The sequence below is a fragment of the Heterodontus francisci genome, chromosome 30 (genome assembly GCF_036365525.1).
Source record: "Heterodontus francisci isolate sHetFra1 chromosome 30, sHetFra1.hap1, whole genome shotgun sequence".
Lineage (NCBI taxonomy): Eukaryota > Metazoa > Chordata > Chondrichthyes > Heterodontiformes > Heterodontidae > Heterodontus > Heterodontus francisci.
The window spans coordinates 58483509-58505615 of NC_090400.1; the positions used below are offsets into that span (position 1 = coordinate 58483509).

Here is a 22107-nt window from a genome sequence, read left to right on the forward strand (position 1 = left end):
GTAAAAGGGCAGGTATTACACTTCCTGCAATTGCATGGGAAGGTGCCTTGGGAAGGGGACGAGGTGTTGGGGGTAAAGAAGGAGTGGACCAGGGTGTCATGGAGGGAATAATCCCTTCGGAATGTTGAAGGGAGGGGAGGGTCAGTTATTCTCTGTGCCCTGTCCTATCAACCCCTTCCCTTATGTTATCTCTTGCCCCATCCCCACTTTATTTGCTTAAAACCTATAACATATCTAACATTTGCCAGTTCTGATGAAGGGTCACTGACCTGAAACGTAAACTCTGCTTCTCTCTCCACAGATGCTGCCAGGACTGCTGAGTATTTTCAGCATTTCTTGTTTTTGTTTCATACTTCCAGCATCTGCAGTATTTTGCTTTTATTTCTCTTAATCTTTGTTTTTCCATGGAAACGAGCCCCAACCTGCTCAATCTTGCCTGATCGTTGCAACTTCTCAATTCTGGAAACATCTTTGAAAATCTTTTCTGCACATTCTTCAGTGCTTCTGTATTGTTATACAGAGACCAGAACCTCCACACAGTATTCCAAGTGTGGTCTCACCAAGATTCAATAGAAATGTAACTTTACCTCCCAGCTTTTGAATTCTATTCCACTGGAAATTAATCTCTGTTCTTTGTTTGGACTCTTTATGATTTATCAACTTGTGTTGCTACTTTAGTGATTTATGGGTCTGTATTCCCAGATCACTTTGCTCCTCTATGCTATTTCGTTTTTAAACCCATGTCAGTCAACAGAAGTTTTGTCAAATGACCCATCAATCACTACCCTCTCGCTTGAAGTAGTTTTAAATATTTCCATGGCATTGTAACAAAACTGAGCCCCTGAAATACAGTGGCCAGTACCACCCAGTGACAGTGAAAGTATTGCAAAGTTTTTGCAGCACAGAAACAGGCCAGTCGGCCCATCTGCTCCGTGCTGGTGTTTATTCTCCACACGAGCCTCCTCCCACCTCTTTTCATCTCACCCTATCAGCATATCCTTCTATTCCTTTCTCCCTCATGTGTTTATCCAGCTTCCCCTTAAATATATCGATACGATTCACCTCAACCTCTTCCTGTGGTAGTGAGTTCCACGTTCTCACCACTCTCTGGGGAAAGACGTTTCTCCTGAGTTCCCGATTGGATTTATTAGTGACTATCTTTTTGATTGGCCATAGCATTGTTCTCACCCGCAAGTGGAAACATCTTCTCTACGCCTACCCTATCGAACCTCTTCATAATTTTAAAGACTTCTATCAGGTCACCCCTGAGTCTTCTCTTTTCTAGAGGAAAGAGCCCCAGTCTGTTCAATCTTTCCTGACAGTGATAAGCTCTCAGTTCTAGCATCATTCTTTTCAATCTTTTTGCATCTTCTCTAGTGCCTCTATTTCCTTTTCATTAAATGGTTTACAATTGACCTGATTTTATTCCTTGTTAGCCAAGGGACATCCTGCGTTTTGTTTTGGTTGACCTGACTTTAATGAAGGCTTTCAGGTGGCATGGGTTGGATCTCCCTCTGCTAGATCTCCGGGAATGTTAGGCCTCCCAATGCAACCCCCAACCCCTCTCCTTCCCCCCCCCCCACCTCTCTCCTTCCCCCCAACCTCAATTTCCCCGTCCCTACCATACTCCCACCTCTGCTGCAGGAAGGTTTAGTTTGCCTGACCCCAGGGCACCCCATTGTGTATAAATTACAGCGGGGAATTGGGGCGCAGGAACCTTCCCCATGTCCCTCCCACCTATCAAGACTCACAGACTCCTAGGAGGGGTGTATCGGGCAGTGGTCCCTGGTGCATCAGCTGAGGGGGTGGGGTCTGGGGGGAGTGGGCCCCAGAAACAGGCAGCTGTCCTGCTCCTCTGCAGCCAGGAAGGCACCACGTTCAGCCGAGGCCTGAGCTGAAATTCAGCTCCATCCCTTTAGGGCTCCTCAGCAGAAATGGAAATCGGGCAGAGTCACTTGCATCCAATTCGTGAAACTGCCCAAAATCAATTTCACCCCCAACATCATTTCACTTTTATTTATTAAGTAGAGTTCAAGTGGCTCAGTGTGGGGGGGGGGGGGGGGGGTGGAGAGGAGAGAAGAGAAGGAGAGGGGAGTGGGGTGGAGCAGATGTAATGAGTTCTTTATGTGGTCTGATGCAACATAAATGAGATGTGTGGAGTCCAGTTGGTTGAAGATCTCAAACAGGTTTATTTACAGCTGAACTACTGTACAGTACAGAGCTAACTACAGAACCTTACTCTAGGTGTTACAGTTGCAGAGTGAATCTGGCATGTAGTCACATGACTACATCCTGGTACTTAGCTCATTAGCATACTAAGATCTTAAAGGGACATCACTCTTAAAGGCAATCATGCAACAGAGGAGGAGAGGGGACTGGGGTGAAGAGGGGAGGAGGGAAGCGGGGTAGATGTCAAGAGGGGAGGAGAGGAGTGGGGTAGACGTTGAATGGAGAGGAAAGGAGGGCAGGGGAGGTTGGAAGGGTAGTGGGGTAGAGGGTGAGTGGAGAGGACAGGACGGGAAGAGTGGAGTGGAGGAGAGCAGAGAGGAGAAGCAGATCATTTCCATTTCCCTAAGGATTGCACTCCTCTATGTCTCTGTGCAGTTCTTTTGTTAAAAGTTAAAAAAAATTACATTTATTAAAAAGTCACTGAGATGCAAAGACTGAAACTTCCAGTTTAACAGATCTCATAGTTTAATAACATATTTCAACAGAGTTTAGATATAGGAGAGAATTCCTTTGCAAAACATCTTGTAATATTCAAACTCTTCAGTTTACAGTGAGGGCTGACAGCAGAGCAAATAAATATTCTAATTTTTTAATTAAATTCAGTTACATTAATAAAGTTCAGCAGGCAGCAAAATGCAGGAGGTGAAATAGGTCCTTGACAGTAGCAGGAGATAGCGAATCAGCTGCTTCCATTTCACGTTTAGATCAATCGGAAGTAAAATGGGACAGAGTGCTGAGGCTAACGTCTGATTTCAACTGGGTGCCAGGATCAACTCCAACTGCCAACAGTTTTACAGAAGGTTTTACAGGGACCAGTCCCGCTGCCTCATTCTGCACTATCATATCTCTTACTTTTACTTGCTAATGTATATCAATGGAGAGTCACTGCAAACTCTGTGCCGCATTTCCATCTGATTGGTTCGTAAACGTAGAATTTGCAGCACAGAAACAGGCTACTTGGCCCACCTGCTCCGTGCTGGTGTTTACGCTCTACAAGAGCCTCCTCCACCCTTCATCTCTCACCCTATCGAAATATCCTTCTAAAAGGATATATTCACAATACAGTGGTGAGCTGTAATGGAACAAACAGCAAAGCTATAGACTGGGCTTATATACTCTTGAATATGGAAGATTAAGGGGTGATCTAATCGAGGTGTTTAAGATGATTAATGGAATTGACAGGGTTGATAGAGAGAAACTATTTCCTGTGGTGGGGGGGAGGGGGGTCCAGAGCAAGGGGGCAGGATCTTAAAATTCGAGCCAGGCCGTTTGGGGTGATGTCAGGAAGCAATTCTTCACACAAAGGAGAGTGGAAATCTGGAAAACTTTCCCACAAAACACTGTGTATGCTGGGAGTCAATTGGAGCTTTCAACACTGATAGATTTTTGTTGGGTAAGAATATTAATGGTGGCAGAACCAAGGTGGGTAGCTGGAGTTAAGATACAGATCAGCCGTGACCTAACGGAATGGCAGAACAGACTCGAGGGGCTGAATAGCCTCCTCCTGTTCCTATGTTCCAGCATTGAACATTTTCAAAAAATATATACAGCAAAGAGAATGGAATGATGGAAAACGAACCTGAAACAAAGTCCGAAAGCCGTGGTACCCGAGTCTGGGGTGTGATCTGGGTGTGATCCAGATGACAGAATGGGTGTAAAATTTAACTTTAGCAATAGGCTGAATTGACTGGCTGATTTACACTCCACCTTGGGGTAAAATGGGTGATGAATTCTCCTCCCGCCCATCCAACGCAATTCCCACAGTTGAATTCTATCCCCAATATGCAGAATACTACAGACTGTATGACATTTGGGATACGCCCCTACTTAAAATCACTCAGCCATAGCGATCATTCTGATACAGCGTCTGTTTCGTGAGCATGGCAGAAACTGTCTTCTCAAAATGAACAGTAGATTGATGCTCTTCACTCTTGCAATATGCCAGGGGACTTGGTCTCAGCTGTGGCTCTGTGAGTGGCACTCTCACCTCTGAGTTAGAAGGTTGCGGGTTCAAATCCGACTCCAGAGAGTTGAGCTCATAATCCAGGCTGATGTTAAACTGACACTCTGTCTGTCTTCTCGGGAACATAAAAGATCTCATGAGACTATTTCCAACAAGAGCAGGGAAGTTCTCCCTGGGGTCTTGGTTACTATTTATTTCTCAACCAATGTCACTAAAACATAAATTATCTGGTCTTTGCTGTGGGAGCTTGCTGTGTGTAAACCGGCTACATTATAACAGTGACCACACTTCAAAAGTATCATTGGCTGTTAAGTGATTTGGATTGTCCTGGGGTTGTGAAAGACCTGTAGAAATGCAAGTCTTTATGTTTTCCTCATCCACACACACCACCTGGTCAATGTAGGTCTGCACTGTACCTCTCTGTTACTGCTCTTCAATCGATTCAGTTACTGTCGCTATACGAGTGTCCCATTCATTCCAGTTGACCTCGTTTAACCTGGTTTGAGGCGATTTGAAGAACATGATGTTAAACATGATGTTAAACATGGTGGGACAGTGTTGCAAACTGATACGCTGTCTCTTGTCCACTGCTCCCCGAAGGTGCTCAGCCTTGCTGGGGCAACATTTGCATGGGCACTGGTTGGCAAGTGTCCCATTTCTATGTCACAGTGCTTGCCAGTGGGCTTATTGACCAAGGAGGCCACTACACCTTCACCCAATGTCCATACCCAGTCAAGGTGAGTACAGGTGAGGGTGGCCATTCAGTCCCTCTCTGTGAAAATTCAATGGCCCTGTTATCGCAGCATCTGGCTGGCTGCAGAGGTTTTTTTTTCAGCTTCACCAACACCCACCTGTGCACCCACCGCCCCCCCACCTCTTTTATTGAAACCCATTTGTTCCAGGTATGAATGATCCCAGTGTGTGAAGGAGCGAGTGGATAGTGCGGATGAGCAGGGACAGTAATTGATCTTACTCTTTCCGAGACCCAGGTAGCTCACGGTATCTGCCCAGTTGCTGTCCTGACTGACACAAGGAATAGGGAACTGGGGGCTGAACATGGGACCCTTTAGTGCTAATGATTCAGTGCCATGTCTTCCAGTGCATACCTATTGAGTGATTGGGCCAAACTCCATAACTCAAGCTCGGTTAAAAAAATAAATTCTGCCAGCAACAATGCAGTAATATTTCTACAGATGTGATTTTTGTCGACACTTGGACGCAATAATTACCTCAGACACCACCTTTTGTCCTCTTTCCCTTCAGGGGTGAGTCCGACAGTCACTTCAGTGAAGCTGTGGCGGTTTTTGCATCTCGTCCGTAGCCATTTAGGCAGAGTTCTCTCAAAGTGTAGAGTGGTCACCGCTCTCTGGAAGGATTATATCAAAGTTACATTGAGTCTACAGCACAGAAACAGGCCATTCGGCCTATCTGCTCCATGCTGGTGTTTATGCTCCACACTCACCTCCTCCCCCCTAGTTCATACTCTTATCAGCACATCCATCTACTCCTTTCTCCCTCTTGTGTTTATCCAGCTTCCCCTTAAATGTATCAATACTATTCATCTCTGCCCATGGTAGCGAGTCCCATATTCTCACCACTCTCTGGGTAAAGACGTTTCTCCTGAATTCCCTATTGGATTTATTAGTGACTGTCTTATATTGTTGACCCCTAGTTCTGGTTTCCCCCACAAGTGGAATCATCTTCTCTACATCTACCCTATCAAACCCTTTCATTACTTTAAAGGCCTCTATCAGGTCACCCCTGAGCCTTCTCTTTTCCAGAGAAAAGAGCCCCAGCCTGTTCAGTATTTCCTGATCGTTATAAGGCCAACATTTCTTGCCCATCCCTAATTGCCCCTGAGAAGGTGGCAGCCAAAGCCTTGTCAACAATGTACATATCGCATGAATGAATATAAAAAAACCTTTCAGTTCTGGTATCATTCTTGTGAATCGTTTTTGCACCTTCTCCACTGCATCTATATGTTTTCTATAATATTCAGAACAGAAATGTTCACAGTGCTCCAGGTCTGGGCTAACCAAGCTTCCATACTAGTGTTACGACCAGGTGAGAAAGGGGTTCCCTCTCAGCCTTTGCCTGGATTAACCGTAACAGGGTTTAATTTTAAAAACAGTGTGTTTTAGCTCCCCCCTCAGTGAATCCTTGTTCACTGCTTTCAAATTGCAAGGCAAATTAATCAATCGGACAGGTTTTCTTAGATTTAAACAAGAAAGGTGGAAGTTTATTAACTTTAAACTCTAATTCTAGGGAAGGTGGGAATGTGGTAGGGGACATGGGATTAATGTAGGATTAGTATAAATGGGTGGTTGATGGTCGGCACAGACTTGGTGGGCTGAAGGGCCTGTTTCAGTGCTGTATCTCTCGATGACTCTATGACTCTAATTCAATTAATGACTACAAGTATGTGACGCGACCGTGCTAGCATGCATACGCGATAAACACACACACGATAAACAAAAAGTAGAAAGAATAAAGGGGAAAAATTTGAGGCAATAGCTGGGTTGTAATTGCAGTCCTTTGAGTTCAATGTGGAGTCTTTGGTTGCCGGTAAGTCTTGTCGTTCGTTGTGGCCAAGTGCACAATTTAATTTGCGTCGATATAGGAGTCTTTTCTCTCTTAAGAATAAGTGACTTCAGTGGGTCTGGAGGTTTGTGAGAAAGCGAGAGAGCGCCAGCCAGGAGAGAGGCTCTCTTGTTCCAGGTTCAGTTGCAATCTGCAGTCTGTCTTCAAACTGTCCTGTGTCTAGATCAAAAAGCATGGGCCAGCTGGTTAGTCATGTGACCAGCTGGTTTAACCACTCCTGTGTTTGTGGATTCTCCATCTTAGCAGACACTGGAATGCGAGCTTCCTTACACCTTCAATGTCTGGTGATCAGAATCCATTTGGGTTAATTGGACCAGGGAGTAGTTGCTTTGTCTCTCCAAGCACTGTCTCTTAGTATGCAAATGTCCTCCAGCCAAATGACTGGTGATCTCTTTAAACAAGTCATTTCTTCACTCCAGCAACAGTTTAAAATTAATGTTCATATGACGAAGTTAATGTACCTCATTCTTGGCAGGTGGTGGTCTTCATGACATTAGTTTAACGTAACTACTCTGCATTTCAATTTTATCCCCCTAGAAATCAACCCCAGTGCTTTCTTTGCTTTTTTGTGGCTTTATTAACCAATGTTGCTACTTTTACTGACGTGTGTATCTGTACATCTAGATCGGGTTGTCAAATCTAGTTGAGCATTTTCTGGAAGGTTTTCATCACATGAACTCCTGCCTCAAACCATCCCTCCCTACTCTCCCTGCCATTGGACACTTGCCATCACTTTCCCAAGCCAATCGGAAAGCTCACAGACCCCTTTGCTCTCAAATTGGATGTTTCTCAACTGCCAGTCAAGCAACATTATATTCTTTAATAATAAATAAACAATGAAGAAATAGCACACATTTTCTTTTCTTACTAAATACCCCAATGCGTTTTCTCCTGGGTTTCTCTCGGCAGATTTATCCTTAATTCCTGGAGACACCAAACAACCCTTGAGGGTTGGAGATTCTGCCAATCACCAGGAGGGTCAGCCACTGAAGGGGAGGGAGGGTCAGCCACTGAGGGTGGGGGGTGGGGGAGGAGGGTCAGCCACTGATGGGGGGGGGGGGGGGAGGGTCAGCCACTGGGGGAGGGGGGAGGGTTAGCCACTGGGAGACGGGCCGGCCACTGAGGAGGGAAGGTCTGCCACTGAGTTTAGTTTTAGTTTAGTTTAGAGATACAGCACTGAAACAGGCCCTTCGGCCCACCGAGTCTGTGCCGACCATCAACCGCCCATTTATACTAGTCCTACACTAATTCCATATTCCTACCACATCCGCCACCTGTCCCTATATTTCCCTACCACCTACCTATACTAGGGGCAATTTATAATGGCCAATTTACCTATCAACCTGCAAGTCTTTGGCATGTGGGAGGAAACCGGAGCACCCGGAGGAAACCCACGCAAACACAGGGAGAACTTGCAAACTCCACACAGGCAGTACCTGGAATTGAACCCGGGTCGCTGGAGCTGTGAGGCTGCGGTGCTAACCACTGCGCCACTGAGGGAGGAGGGTGAACTACTGAGGGAGGAGGGTGGGCCACTGAGGAGGAAGGGTCAGCCACTGAGGGGGGAGGGTCAGCACTGAGGGACAGTTTGCCACTGAGGGCCAGCAACTGAGGAGGGAGGGTCAGCCATTGAGGGGGGGAGGGTCAGCCACTGAGGGGGGGAGGGTCAGCCATTGAGGGGGGGGGGGTCAGCCACTGCCCATCACTGGGAGTTACATGTTTAATTTACTATCATCCACTAGTCACACTTACAGCTCCAAGGACACAGGCTAACTTGGCGATGGATTCCTGCAGATGGTTCTAGACACATGATAGAGGTGTTCAAAATTATTGAGGATTTTGACAGAGCAAATAAAGAAGAACTGTTTCCAGTGGCAGGAGGGTTTGGTAACCAGAGGACACAGCTTGAAGGTAATGGGCAAAGGAACCAGAGGGGGAGATGAGGAGAATTTTTTTTTACACAGTGAGTTGTTGTGATCTGGAACGCGCTGCCTGAAAGGGCGGTGGAAGCAGATTCAATAGTAACTTTCAAAAGGGAATTGAATAAATTTTTGTAAAGGAAAAAATTTACAGGGAAATGGGGAGTGAGCAGGGGAATGGGATTAATTAGATAGCTCTTTCAAAGAGCTGGCACAGGCATGATGGGCTGAATGGCCTCATTCTGTGCTCTATCATCCTATGATTCAACGTGAATTCCAAAACTCAAGGTATAAGGATGATTTTTTTTCTCCCTTTTACAAAGGGTGGAGTATCACACAAACACGTACCGAACCACAATCTGAGACCTCCTTCAACCCCATCCCCCCCACATCCCCACACAGCCCTTCGAGGCACGGGGACAGTAACGTTATGTGACACAAGGCTCTCGGGATTCTCTACCCACCTGAAGCTTCCAGATCTTCTCACTCTCACTGGAAATCTTGGTCACGGTCTCTCCCATCAGCGCAATCAGCATATTCAGGAGCAGGACAAAAGTCAGGATTACGTAGAGCACCAGGAGCATGTGGAAAAAGACAGGGAATCTGGAGTGCTTCTGGATCCCCAGATCTCCCAGCCCAATGGTGAGTTTGAAGAGCTCCAGGATCGCTGAGCTGAATCCATTGTATGGGCAGTCGCTGCCTGGGGGACATTCCTCAATCAGGGAGGCAAGTGCTATTGGAAAAATCACAAGCATAATATGGCCCGTGCTGGAAAAGCAAAGAGAAAGAAAAGGGAAGGAAGAAGCAAGAGAGGAAGAGAGATTCGCATTTCTATGCAGTCTTTCATAACCTCAGGATGTCCCAAACGCTTTACAGCCAACAAAGTACTTTAAGAGTGTAGTCTCTGTTGTAATGTAGGCAACACAGCAGCCAATTGGTGCATAGCAAGATCCCACAAACAGGTATGTGATAATAGACGGATCGTCTGTTTTTGTGATGTTGATTGAGGAGATGGGAGAACTCCCCTGCTCCTCTTCAAATAGTGGCAGTGGGATCTTTTACAACCCCTGAGAGGGCAGACAGGGCCTCAGTTTAATATCTCATCCAAAAAAAATGGTACTTCTGACACTGCAACGCTCCCTCAGTGCTGCACTGGGAGAGTAAGCCTGGACTGTGGGCTTAAGTCTCTCGAGCAGGATTTGAACCCTCGACCTTTTGGCTCAGAGGTAAGCCCCATGGCTGAAAGCACAGGTACTGTATGTACTTGTGTATAAGGTCACCCCAAAACCCTACTGGAAAACTCAAGACTTACATGACCAGACTACAGTAACAGGCAGGGAAATACCAGCTGGTCCATTAAACCTGCCCCCGCACCAAGTTTGCCAGAGCATCGTACATAAACTTTCCTTCCCAGTCCCCTGTTCTCCCCCATTCCCACAGCCATGGAATCTGGGAAAAAGCAAACAAAAAAATCCAGGGCAATAGAGGGAAATATTACTCTGGGGACAATTCCTCTCTGGCCCTGCCCCATCTCAGCTACAGCACAATTGGAATCAATCCAGGGGATCTCACAAAGCAAGTAACTATAAAGACACTGACAGCCAGTCTTACCTGCTGCAAATCCCACAATGAAAACCGCATAAACCAGCAGAAATCGCAGGATATCCTGCAGAATAATCTGTCAAAACACAGTTAGGAGGATTGCTCTTTAATTGACTCTGGTAGAGTTAGAATGCTCTTTTCAGTTATACCATAATCACAGGACAGATTACCTGGTACTGACAGTTATATGCAGTGAGGATATTATACAACCTGGTACAACTTTATATTGTGCCTTATCATGTTCTTGGGGTGCCCAAAGCTGCTTTATACAGCTTCAAAGCAAAGTCATGGGCAAATTTACGCACAGCAAGATTCCACAGAGAAAGGAAAGAGCTCACATTTCCACAGGCTCTTTCATGATCTCAGGACATCCCGAAGCACTCTGCAGCCAATGAAATACTTTTTGAAATGTGAGAGATTGAGGAAACTGGGCCTGTATTCTCTAGGGTTTCAAAGAATGAGAGGTGATCTCATTGAATTTTACAATATTCATACACAGCATGACAGGGTGGATGTAGATAGGATGTTTCCCCAGACTGGTGAGTCTAGAACCAGGGGACACAGTCTCAGAATAAGGAGCAGGCCATTTAAGACTGAGTTGAGGAGGAATTTCTTCACACAGAGGGTGGTGAATCTGTGGAATTCTCTACCCCAGAGGGCTGTGGAAGCTCAATCATTGAGCATGTTCAAGACAGAAATCAATAGATATCTGGATGCTAAATCCATCAAGAGATATGGAGACAGCGTGGGAAAGTGGCATTGAGGTAGATGATCAGCCATGATCTAAGTGAATGGGCTGAATGACCTACTCCTGTTTCTATATTCCTATGTTCCTATGCCACTGTTGTAATGTAGGAAATGTAGCAGTCAATTTGGGCACAGCAAGATCCCACGAATAGCAATGTGATAATGACCAATGTTTTATTATAGGGAGGTTGGTTAAATATTGGCCCAGGGATACCACGGATAACCATCCTGCTCTTCGTAAAATAGTGCCATGAGACCTTTTCCATCCATCTGACCCACAGAACAGGAGATGGGACCTGTGAGGATCCATCCTTCTGGGAATGAACATAGGAACACAGTAACAGGAAAAGGCCATTCAGCCCCTCGAGCCTGTTCCTGCCATCCAATGAGATTAAAGCTGATCTGTGTCCTAACTCCAACGATCCACCTTGGCTCCATATCCCTTAATACCCTTGTCCGGCAAAAAATCTATTGATCTCAGATTTAAACTGATTAATTGACCCCCGGCATCTACTGCTTTTTATGGGAGAGAGTTCCACACTTCAACCACCCTTTGTGTGACGATGTGTTTGCTAACGTTTCTCCTGAATGGCCTGGCTCTGATTTTAAGGTTCTGTCCCCTTGTGCTAGACTCCCCCACTGCCCCAGCCCCGCAACACCAGTGGAAAATGTTACTTTTTATCAACCCTATCAATTCCCTTCCAAATCCTAAAAACCTCACCAAATATTTGTCTAGAACAAGGGATACCAATGAAGTCAAGAGATATGGTGATAGGGCAGGAGAGTAAAGTCGATGTAAGAGATCAGCCATGATCTTATTGAATGACAGAGCATGCACAAGCAGCTGTACGGCCTTCTCCTGCTCCGATTACTGATGTTATGCTCCTAAATCATCCCATAACCTTCTATATTCCATAGAATAAAAGTCTAATTTAGGTAATCTCTCTTCATAACCAAACCCTTGGAGCCCTGGTAACATTCTGATGAATAAGAACAAAGAACAGTACAGCACAGGAACAGGCCATTCTGCCCTCCAAGCCTGCGCCGATCTTGATGCCTGCCTAAACTAAAACCTTCTGCACTTCCGGGGTCCGTACCCCTCTATTCCCATCCTATTCATGTATTTGTCAAGATGTCTCTTAAACGTCGCTATCGTATCTGCTTCCACCACCTCCCCCGGCAGCAAGTTCCAGGCACTCACCACCTCTGTGTAAAGAACTTGCCTCGCACATCCCCTCTAAACTTTGCCCCTCGCACCTTAAACCTATGTCCCCTAGTAACTGACTCTTCCACCCTGGGAAAAAGCTTCTGACTATCCACTCTGTCCATGCCGCTCATAACTTTGTAAACCTCTATCATGTCGCCCCTCCACCTCCGTCGTTACAGTGAAAACAATCCGAGTTTTTCCAACCTCTCCTCATAGCTAATGCCCTCCAGACCAGGCAACATCCTGGTAAACCTCCTCTGTACCCTCTCCAAAACCTCCACATCCTTCTGGTAGTGTGGCGACCAGAATTGCACGCAATATTCTAAGTGTGGCCTAACTAAAGTTCTGTACAGCTGCAACATGACTTGCCAATTTTTATACCCTATGCCCCGACCGATGAAGGCAAGCATGCCGTATGCCTTCTTGACTACCTTATCCACCTGCGTTGCCACTTTCAGTGACCTGTGGACCTGTACGCCCAGATCTCTCTGCCTGTCAATACTCCTAAGGGTTCTGCCATTTACTGTATACCTCCCACCTGCATTAGACCTTCCAAAATGCATTACCTCACATTTGTCCGGATTAAACTCCATCTGCCATTTCTTCGCCCAAGTCTCCAACCGATTTATATCCTGCTGTATCCTCTGACAATCCTCACCATTGTCCGCAACTCCACCAACCTTTGTGTCGTCCGCAAACTTACTAATCAGATCAGCTACATTTTCCGCCAAATCATTTATATATACTACAAACAGCAAAGGTCCCAGCACTGATCCCTGCGGAACACCACTAGTCACATCCCTCCATTCAGAAAAGCACCCTTCCATTGCTACCCTCTGTCTTCTATGACCGAGCCAGTTCTGTATCCATCTTGCCAGCTCACCTCTGATCCCGTGTAACTTCACCTTTTGTACCAGTCTGCCATGCGGGACCTTGTCAAAGGCTTTACTAAAGTCCATATAGATAACATCCACTGCCCTTCCTTCATCAATCATCTTCGTCACTTCCTCAAAAAACTCAATTAAATTAGTAAGACACGACCTCCCCTTCACAAAACCATGCTGTCTCTCGCATGCTGAATCTACTCCTTTCCAGGCCAGTATATCATTTCTAAGGTGCAGTTCCCAGAACTGTACAAAGTGCTCCAGAGCAGGTCTAACCAGGACTTTGTACAGCTGTAGCATTTATAACACTGCTCCAAAACAGGATAGACAAACCACCCTGCATCTATAACCGTGAGCCAAACAAGACTCAATCTCACTGGGAGCCGTTCTCGACGTACTTTTTTAATCATCACACAGTAAATTCCAGTCAGTTTGAAGCCTCGGGTGTAATACAAGACGTTGAACCATCCCAGGGCCAGAGCTAGAACGAGCAGTATTCTGGAATCTTCCATGTCGGCCCTGCACAAGGTGATGAAGATGATCACGAGGGAGGACTGGAGAAAACTGACAAGAAAAAGCAATTCAAATGTTCATGATCTACATTTATAACCTGCACAGAACACATGAATGACTGCATCTTTCACAGGGAAGGAAAGTTGCTGAACTGACTGAGCGTGCTCTGACTCTGAAGTAATTGGCAAAAGAACCAGAGGGGAGGTGAGCATGTTTTTCACCTGTTCAGTTGTTGTGAACAGGAACGCACTGCCTGCAAAATTGGCAGAAGTAGATTCAATGGTGACTTTCAAAAGGGAATTGGATAAATACTTGAAAAGGAAACATTTGCAGGGTTATGGGGAAAGTGCAGGGGAATAGGACTGATTGGCCAGTTCTTTCAAAGACTCGGCACAGGTAAGATGGGCTGAATGGCCTCTCTGTCTCTCTCTCTGATGAATCATTCAATAATGAGTCAGGAATAAACTGTCTTTTTTCGTTGCTCTGTTGTTCCCTGTTCCTCTCCTGTAGACCCCACCCTCACGAAGTAGTCCCTCTCCTGTCCCCCACCCTATGTTTGCTTCCAGTGCCACACCACCACCGCCCCCCCCCCCCCCGCCCCTCCAGCACCTCTACCCCAACCTCAAAAGACATCCAATTGTGATGGACTTCACAGCCGGGAATCAATCCTATCCTCACACAGACTCTTACTCACACGCTGCCATAATCTGCAGGGCTACGGACCAAACGCTGGAAGGTGGGATTAGAATGGGTGGATCGTTTTTCAGCCGGCACAGACACGATGGGCCAAGTGGCCTCTTTCTGTGCCGTAAACTGTCTATGATTCTATGATTCAGACTCTCATTCTTACTGATATTCACACTTCTTATGATAGTAACTGACAAGGGAACTTACAACAGAACATGAAAGAATCCATCCATCAGTATGGAGTGTAGATTGGAACGTCTTAAGTACATCATTTCTGCCCCCTGAAAGAAATGGAGAGAGGGAATTATTCATCATTCTCCAGGATTCTGAGCTGTTCCTGTGTCTGATTTCTCAGTTTCCAAGTTCCTAGCCTCCACAGCTCTTTGACAGAGATGTCTAATCAGTCCCACTCCCCCGCTCTCCCCATTGCCCTGCAAACTTCCTCCCCTTTAGTACTTCTCCAACTCCCCTGCAATGGTCTTAGTGCCGCAGTATTCCCAGAGTAGAGAAGGTTAAGAGGAGATTTGATAGAGGTGTTCAAAATCATGAAGGGTTTAAGAGTAAATCAGGAGAAACTGTTTCCAGAAGGATCGGCAACCAAAGGGCACAGATTTAAGGTCATTGGTAACTTTCAAAAGAGAATTGGATAAGTGAAGGGAAAAAGTTTGCAGGGCTATGGGGAAAGAGTAGGAGAGTGGGACTAATTGGATAGTTCTTTCAAAGAGCCAGCACAGGTATGATGGGCCGAATGGCCTCCTTCAGTGCTGTATCAACCTATGATTCCATGGCCACTCCTGGCCCACAAGTCCTGGCAATCTTCGCCATCAAGCCTTGTGCTGAGATCGTCTGCTCCCTGATTTGTCCTGTTTCCATTCCATGTGAACCTAACGCCTTGGAAAGGGCTTTTCTTCACTTAAATTAGAACACCAAATTTTATTAGTTTCAACAACCAGGAATAGATAGTTTGGAGTGAAATGAACACGGGTTTAAACCTCCAGGGCATCACCCCGCTTTGCCCCTACCTTGGCCCATCTGCTGCTGAATCCTCCATCTGCGCTTTTGTTACTTGCTCTTCCAGTGCTCTCTTATCTGGCCTCCCATCCTCCCCATCCTCCATCCTCCAAAACCTTCAGCTCAGCCAAAACCCTGCTGCCTGTGTCCTAACTAGCACCGAGTCCCATTCACCCATCACCCAGGTTTCTCACTGACCGACATTGGCTCCCAGTCTGACAACACTTTGCTTTTAAAATTCTCATCTTTGTTTTCAAATCCCTCCATGGAGTTGCACCACCCTATCTCTGTAAACCTCCTCCAGCCCTACAACCCTCCGAGATCTCTGCGTTCCTCCAAATCTGCCCTCTTGCACACCCTCAGCCTGCATCGCTCCACCATTGGCGGCTGTGCCTTCAACTGCCTGGGCCCTAAGCTCTGGAATTCCCTCCCTAAACCACTCCGCCTCTCTCTCTCCTCCTTTAAAACACTCCTTAAAACCGACCTCTTTGACCAAGCTTTTAGTCACCTGTCCTAGGTCACCTCATGTGGCTCGGTGTCAGATTTTATCTGATAATCACTCACATGAAACACCTTGAGATGTTTTACTATGTTAAAGACACTGTATAAATGCAAATTGTTGTTGTATACATCTGGACCATGGGATTGGAGATTGTACCAGCAACAAAACCGAGCACGGATTGGAGCTCAAACTTGGAACTTTGCTGCTGTTTGCATTTAGCTCTTCAAAAATAACTTCATAATTCCCACCAAACGGAGGTGGATTTTCTTTCCAGAAGGTTCTTTTCACAAACTTGTTTTCAGGGTTCCAGATCTGATTGAGCGGCCTTTGGCGTTATTAAAAATTCCCTGCATCCGTTTAGCCTTTGACTTCCACTTCAGGGACCAATTTAATATCCTCATGACAGCAAGTATGACCTTGAGCTTCCAGTCACTTGTCACCTCAATTCTCCATCCCACTCCCACTCTGACCTCTCTGTCCTCGGCCTCCTACACAGTTCCGATGAAGCTCAGCGTAAGCTTGGGGAACAGCACCTCATCTTCTGATTAGGCATTTTACAGCCTTCTGGACTCAACGTTGAGTTCAACAATTTTAAATCAGAACCTCTGCTCCCACTTTTACAGATGGCAGCTGTTGGTAATGATTCTGCTATTGCCATTTGCACCTCCTTTAGACCCATCTTTTGTTTCTTGTCCCATGACCATCGCATTTTGCCTTGCACCATCAGCCCTTTTGCCGTTTAATTTCTCCTGCCTTCCACCCTATCACAGATCTTCCTTGGTTCTTTCCTCCCTCTCCCGCCTTTCCCTGCCTCTGTACTTCTTTCAAACCTGTTACAGCTCTAACTTTTTCCAGTTCGTGTGGTTTTGTGGATGATACGAAACTTGGAACAATCGTGAACTGTGAGGAGGATGTGCAGAGCTCCAAAGGACATAGACAAGTTGGTGGAATGGGCAGACAGATGGCAGATGAAGGTCAATGTAGAGAAATATGAAGTGATTCATTTTGGTAGGAAGAACATGGAGAGACAATATAAAATAAAGGGTACAATTCTAAAGTGGGTGCAGGAGCAGAGGGACCTGGGTGTATATGTGCGTAAGCCATTGAAGGTGGCAGGACAGGTTGAGAGAGCGGTTAATAAAGCATACAGTATCCTGGGCTTTATTAATAGGGGCATAGAGTAAAAGAGCAAGGGGGTTATGTTGAACTTGTATAAGACACTAGTTCGGATTCAGCTGGAGTATTGCGTCCAGTTCTGGGCACCGCACTTTAGGAAAGATGTGAGGGCATTGGAGAGAGTACAGAAAAGATTCAGGAGAATGGTTCCAGGGATGAGGAATTTCAGGTATGAAGATAGATTGGAGAAGTTAGGACTGTTTTCCTTGGAGAAGAGAAGGCTGAGAGGTGATTTGATAGAGGTATTCAAAATCATGAGGGGTCTGGACAGAGTAGATAGAGAGAAACTGTTCCCACTGGTGAAAGGATCGAGAACGAGAGGACACAGATTTAAAGTGATTGGCAAAAGAAGCAAAAGTGACATGAGGAAAAACTCCTTCACGCAGCGAGTGGTTTAGGATCTGGAATGCGCTGCCTGAGAGTGTGGTGGAGGCAGGTTCAATCGAGGCATTCAAAAGGAATTAGACTGTTATCTGAGACAAAGCAACTCTTGACAACACAGAGCATGTGCAAAGCGATCGCGGACATCATCAGTGTGTGTGAACATTTGCCAGCTTGCCAGTATGAATGTGCGCATGACATCACCACGCACTGATGACCTCACCCTCAATAGCTGCCTTCGCTGGCTCCATTCACCCTAATAGTACCCCACTCCCTCCCTGCTTTAATCACCACTTCACCCCACTCAACTGCTCACTCCCCGCCATGCTGCTACCTTCCCTCAGCCACTCGCTCCCCCCCGCCTGCTTACCCAGCACCCCCCCGCAACCGGCCGCTTGCCCCACCTCGGCCCGCCTTGCTTCTTCGGGTGGCACGACGTGGAACGATCAAACATGGGAGTGAGTCGCCGAGAGGAGCGAAGCAGCACAGCCTGGAGAGAGCGGCTGGAGGAAGGGGAAGCGGGGGGAGGGGAGAAAGCGGCCAGAGAGCGGGTTGTGTGGGGGTGGGGGGGGTGCGTGGAGGAGTGGAGTGAGGAAGCTGCGATGTGGGAACTGAGGGGCCGGAGGCAGGGGGAGCAGTGAGGCCGGAGTGAGCGGTGGAGGGGCAGGTGGAGGGGGGGAAGCGGTGTGTGAGTAGCTGGAGAGCGGGTTGGGGGGAGAGAGGGAAGTGAGGAGTGGGGAAGTGGGGATTGAGCGGCCGGAGGCAGGGGGAGCAGCGAGGCCAGAACGAGAGGCTAAGGGAAGGCAGCGGGGAGTGAGTGGCGAGAAGGTGGGCGCAGGAGGGAGTGGCAAAGAGAAGTGCAATGGCAGGAGGGAGCAGGGGACTGTTGGGGGTGGGATGGAGGCGTCAATGGCAGCCATTGAGGGGATTTTTGGGTTGAATTTGTTTTTTATGATAAATTGAGCAGCGCCATCTTTAATCCTGGCAGCTGCCTGAACGTCGCAGACACTGACGTTTCAGTGGAGGAGGCTGCATTTGCGCATGTGCTAGTACTGTGCCACCTAGTGGTTGTGTTGTCAGCAAACGCAGCCTATGTGAAAAGGAAGACTGTGCAGGGTTACAGGGAGAAGGCGGGGGAATGGCATTTGGTGAATTGCTCATTTGAAGAGCCGGTGCAGACACGATGGGCCGAATGGCTGTGCTGTAACAATTCTGTGATTCTGTGAGTTCTGATGAAGGATCATTGACCTGAAACTTTTAACTCTGCTTCTCTCTTCACGGATGCTGCCTGACCTGCTGAGAGTTTCCAGCATTTAATTCTGTTTAATTTCAGATTTCCAGCAAGTGCAGTATTTTTTTTGTTGACCGATTTAACATCTCTGGACAGAGACTGGAAAACATTCCCCTTCTTCAGCAGCACCATCAGCATTCCGACAGAGTCCTGGCTAACATGGTTTTATTTTATTCATAAATGGCCAGCATTTGTTGCCAATCCCTAATTGCCTTGAACTGAGTGTCTTGCTAGGCCATTTCATTGGACAGTTAAGAGTCAACCACATTGCTGTGGGTCTGGAGTCACATGTAGGTCAGACCAGGTAAGGACGGCAGATTTCCTTCCCTAAAGGACATTAGTGAACCAGATATGTTTTTATGACAATCAATAATAATTTCACAGCACCATTACTGAGACTCGCTTTCAAGTCCAGATGTTTTTATTAATTGAATTTAAAATCCACCAGCTGCCGTGGTGGGACTTGAGCCCATGTCCTCAGGACATTAAACAGGGCCTCTGGATTACCAGTTCTGTGAAATTACCACTACGCCACCATCTCCCCAGTGTCTGTCCACTTCCATATGGGCCAAGCTCACCCGCTCAAATCCAGGCACCAAATTGATCATCTCATTCCGAGAGGTTGTGTGATAGTTGGTGTGAGCAATGCAAAAAATTTCATGCTGGTGTGAGAATCAGACAGTGTAGTGGGAGCTCTGTATCTAACCCTGTACTGTACCTGCCCTGGGAGGGTTTGATGGGGACAGTGTAGAGGGAGCTTTACTCTGTATCTAACCCCGTTTTAAAAAAAATAACTTTATTTAAAACCAGATAAATCAACAAAAACTCAAATTAAAATGCCATTTTCGGCATCAATGATGCACTCCAGTCCCTGCGGTGCCCACTGACCCCGTGCTGTACCTGCCCTGGGAGTGTTTGATGGGGACAGTGTAGAGAGAGCTTTACTCTGTATCTAACCCGTTTTTTTTTTTTCATTTCTTTTTTTTTCTATTATTTTTAGGGAGGGTTTCAGCAAGATCGACTGAGTCAGACAACAGCCCAGGTTGTCGAGAGACTGCAGGGGATGGGCATCCCTGCAGATTGTATGTGGAGCTGGGGAGGGCTCAGCATAGATTTGTGAAGTGTGGGTCATGACCAACTAGCATGGAAGAGTAATTTGAACAAATCGCTAGCTCGGTGGATGTGACGGTTCCAGCCACATTGTTTATAAGGACTTTTAGAAGGTATTCGATGAGGATCCACACAAGAAAATAACAAATATAAAAGCACGTGGAATTGGAGATAACTTTTGACGTGTTAGTAATTAATTGGGAGGGCAGGAGACAGAGGGAAGGAAAGAAGGGCAGGTAATGAGCATCTAATCCCGTGCTGTACCTGTCCTGGGAGTGTTTGATGGGACAGTGTAGAGGGAGCTTTACTCTGTATCTAACCCCCGTGCTGTACCTGTCCTGGGAGTGTTTGATGGGGACAGTGTAGAGGGAGCTTTACTCTGTATCTAACCCTGTGCTATACCTGTCCCGGGAGTGTTTGATGGTGACAGTGTAGAGGGAGCTGTACTCTGTATCTAACCCCCGTGCTGTACCTGTCCTGGGAGTGTTTGATGGGACAGTGTAGAGGGAGCTTTACTCTGTATCTAACCCCCGTGCTGTACCTGTCCTGGGAGTGTTTGATGGGGACAGTGTAGAGGGAGCTTTACTCTGTATCTAACCCCCGTGCTGTACCTGTCCTGGGAGTGTTTGATGGGGACAGTGTAGAGGGAGCTTTACTCTGTATCTAACCCCCGTACTCTACCTGTCCTGGGAGTGTTTGATGTTGTTACTGAATGCATGAAATATAATGTGCTAATTCCCAGTCTTTTTCTCTAACAAGAACAATTTGTATTTATGTAGGAATGATCAAAACAAAGTAAGGAAACATTAGGACAGATGACCACAAGCTTCGTCAAAGAGGTGGGGTGCAGAGGACACCCATGTAAGGTAATCGGCAGAAGAAGTAATGGCGAAATGAGGAGAATGTTTTCTACACAGCGAGTGTTTAGGATCTGGAATGCACTACCTGAGAGAGCGGTGGAGGCAGATTTAATTGTGGCTTTCAAAAGAGAACTGCACAATTATCTGAAGAGAAAAAGTTTGCAGGGCTACAGGGAAAAGGCAGGGTAGTTGGGCAACTTGAGTTGCTCTTGCAGAGAGCTAGCACAGGCATGATGGGCCAAATGGCCTCCTTCTGTGCTGTAACCATTCTGTGATTCTCGGTTTTAAGGAGCGCCTTACAGGAGAAGAGAGAGGTAGAGATTCAGAGAGGTTTAAGGAGGGATTGCAGAGTTTAGGGCCCAGGCAGCTGACGGCACAGTCATCAATACTGCTGTGATTAAATTCAAGGTGCTCAAGAGGCCAGAATTGGAGGAGCACAGAGATCTCAAGATACACAAAATTCACAGAAGAGGTATTTTGAAATGTAAGTGAAACTATTTTAAGCTTTTAAATTGAGGGGACACTGGCCGTCATTAAAAGAAACCTGGTTAGTGACTGAGGACAGCTGCTTCTGCTGTACTTTCATATGTTTGAGAATTTAAAACTGTTTTATATTTGGGCTTCAGTAAAGACCCCAGGTGGAAGAGGACAGTTGTGAACTGCTTTCTGTTGAAAATTTAAAGGCAAAGTACACACAACACAGTAAAACCCACCTCCTTAATCAGAAAGTACACAGCGGTCAGGAGTATATAATTCTGTGCCTGGAAGAGCCAGGGCAGATAACTCAATGTAGATACCAGGGTCTGTGTAAAATCAGAGGAGAGGGTCATCAATTAACATCAATAAAATATTCATCAAAGGTTTAATACACTGATAGAACACACTAAGGTAGTGATACAAAATACTAATAATGGTCATTATTGCATTGCTGTTTGTGGGATCTTGCTGTGCACAAATTGGCTGCCATGTTTCCTACATTACAAAGCTTCAAAAATACTTCAATTGTGCAAAAGCACTTTGGGACATCCTGAGGTCATGAAAGGCGCTATATAAATGCACGTCTCTCTTTTCTCTTCTTAATATAGTGCGATATAATTTACTTTTTTATTCATTCATTCACGGGATGTGAGCATCACTGACAAGGCCAGCATTTATTGCCCATTCCTAATTGCCCCTGAGAAGGTGGTGGTGATCCCTCTTCTTGAATACAACTGAGTGGCTTGCTAGGCCATTTCAGAGGGCATTTAAGAGTCAACCACATTGCTGTGGGTCTGGAGTCACATGTCGGCCAGACCGGGTAAGGACGGCAGATTTCCTTCCCTAAATGACAAAAGTGAACTAGATGGGTTTCTGGTAGTTTCATGGTCACCATTACTGAGACTAGCTTTCAATTCCAGATTTATTGAATTACTATTTGCACTTAA

General features: G+C 46.3%; 1 protein-coding gene across 4 annotated transcripts in view; it reads right to left on the reverse strand.

Annotated features, from left to right (window-relative positions):
• Positions 1 to 2174: 2174 nt before the first annotated feature.
• LOC137346839 (transient receptor potential cation channel subfamily V member 3-like) overlaps positions 2175 to 22107 on the reverse strand; it is a 68999-nt gene continuing 49066 nt past the window's right edge. For all 4 annotated transcript variants that reach the window (XM_068010759.1, XM_068010760.1, XM_068010762.1 and 1 more), the window contains exons 14-20: positions 21397 to 21486; positions 14560 to 14633; positions 13551 to 13716; positions 10324 to 10390; positions 9177 to 9445; positions 5422 to 5558; positions 2175 to 4688 (exon numbers count right to left, since the gene is read on the reverse strand). In XM_068010759.1, the coding sequence (XP_067866860.1) occupies positions 4616 to 4688; positions 5422 to 5558; positions 9177 to 9445; positions 10324 to 10390; positions 13551 to 13716; positions 14560 to 14633; positions 21397 to 21486 (876 nt within the window). In that variant the 3' untranslated portion in view covers positions 2175 to 4615. The remainder of the gene's footprint in view (positions 4689 to 5421; positions 5559 to 9176; positions 9446 to 10323; positions 10391 to 13550; positions 13717 to 14559; positions 14634 to 21396; positions 21487 to 22107) is intronic.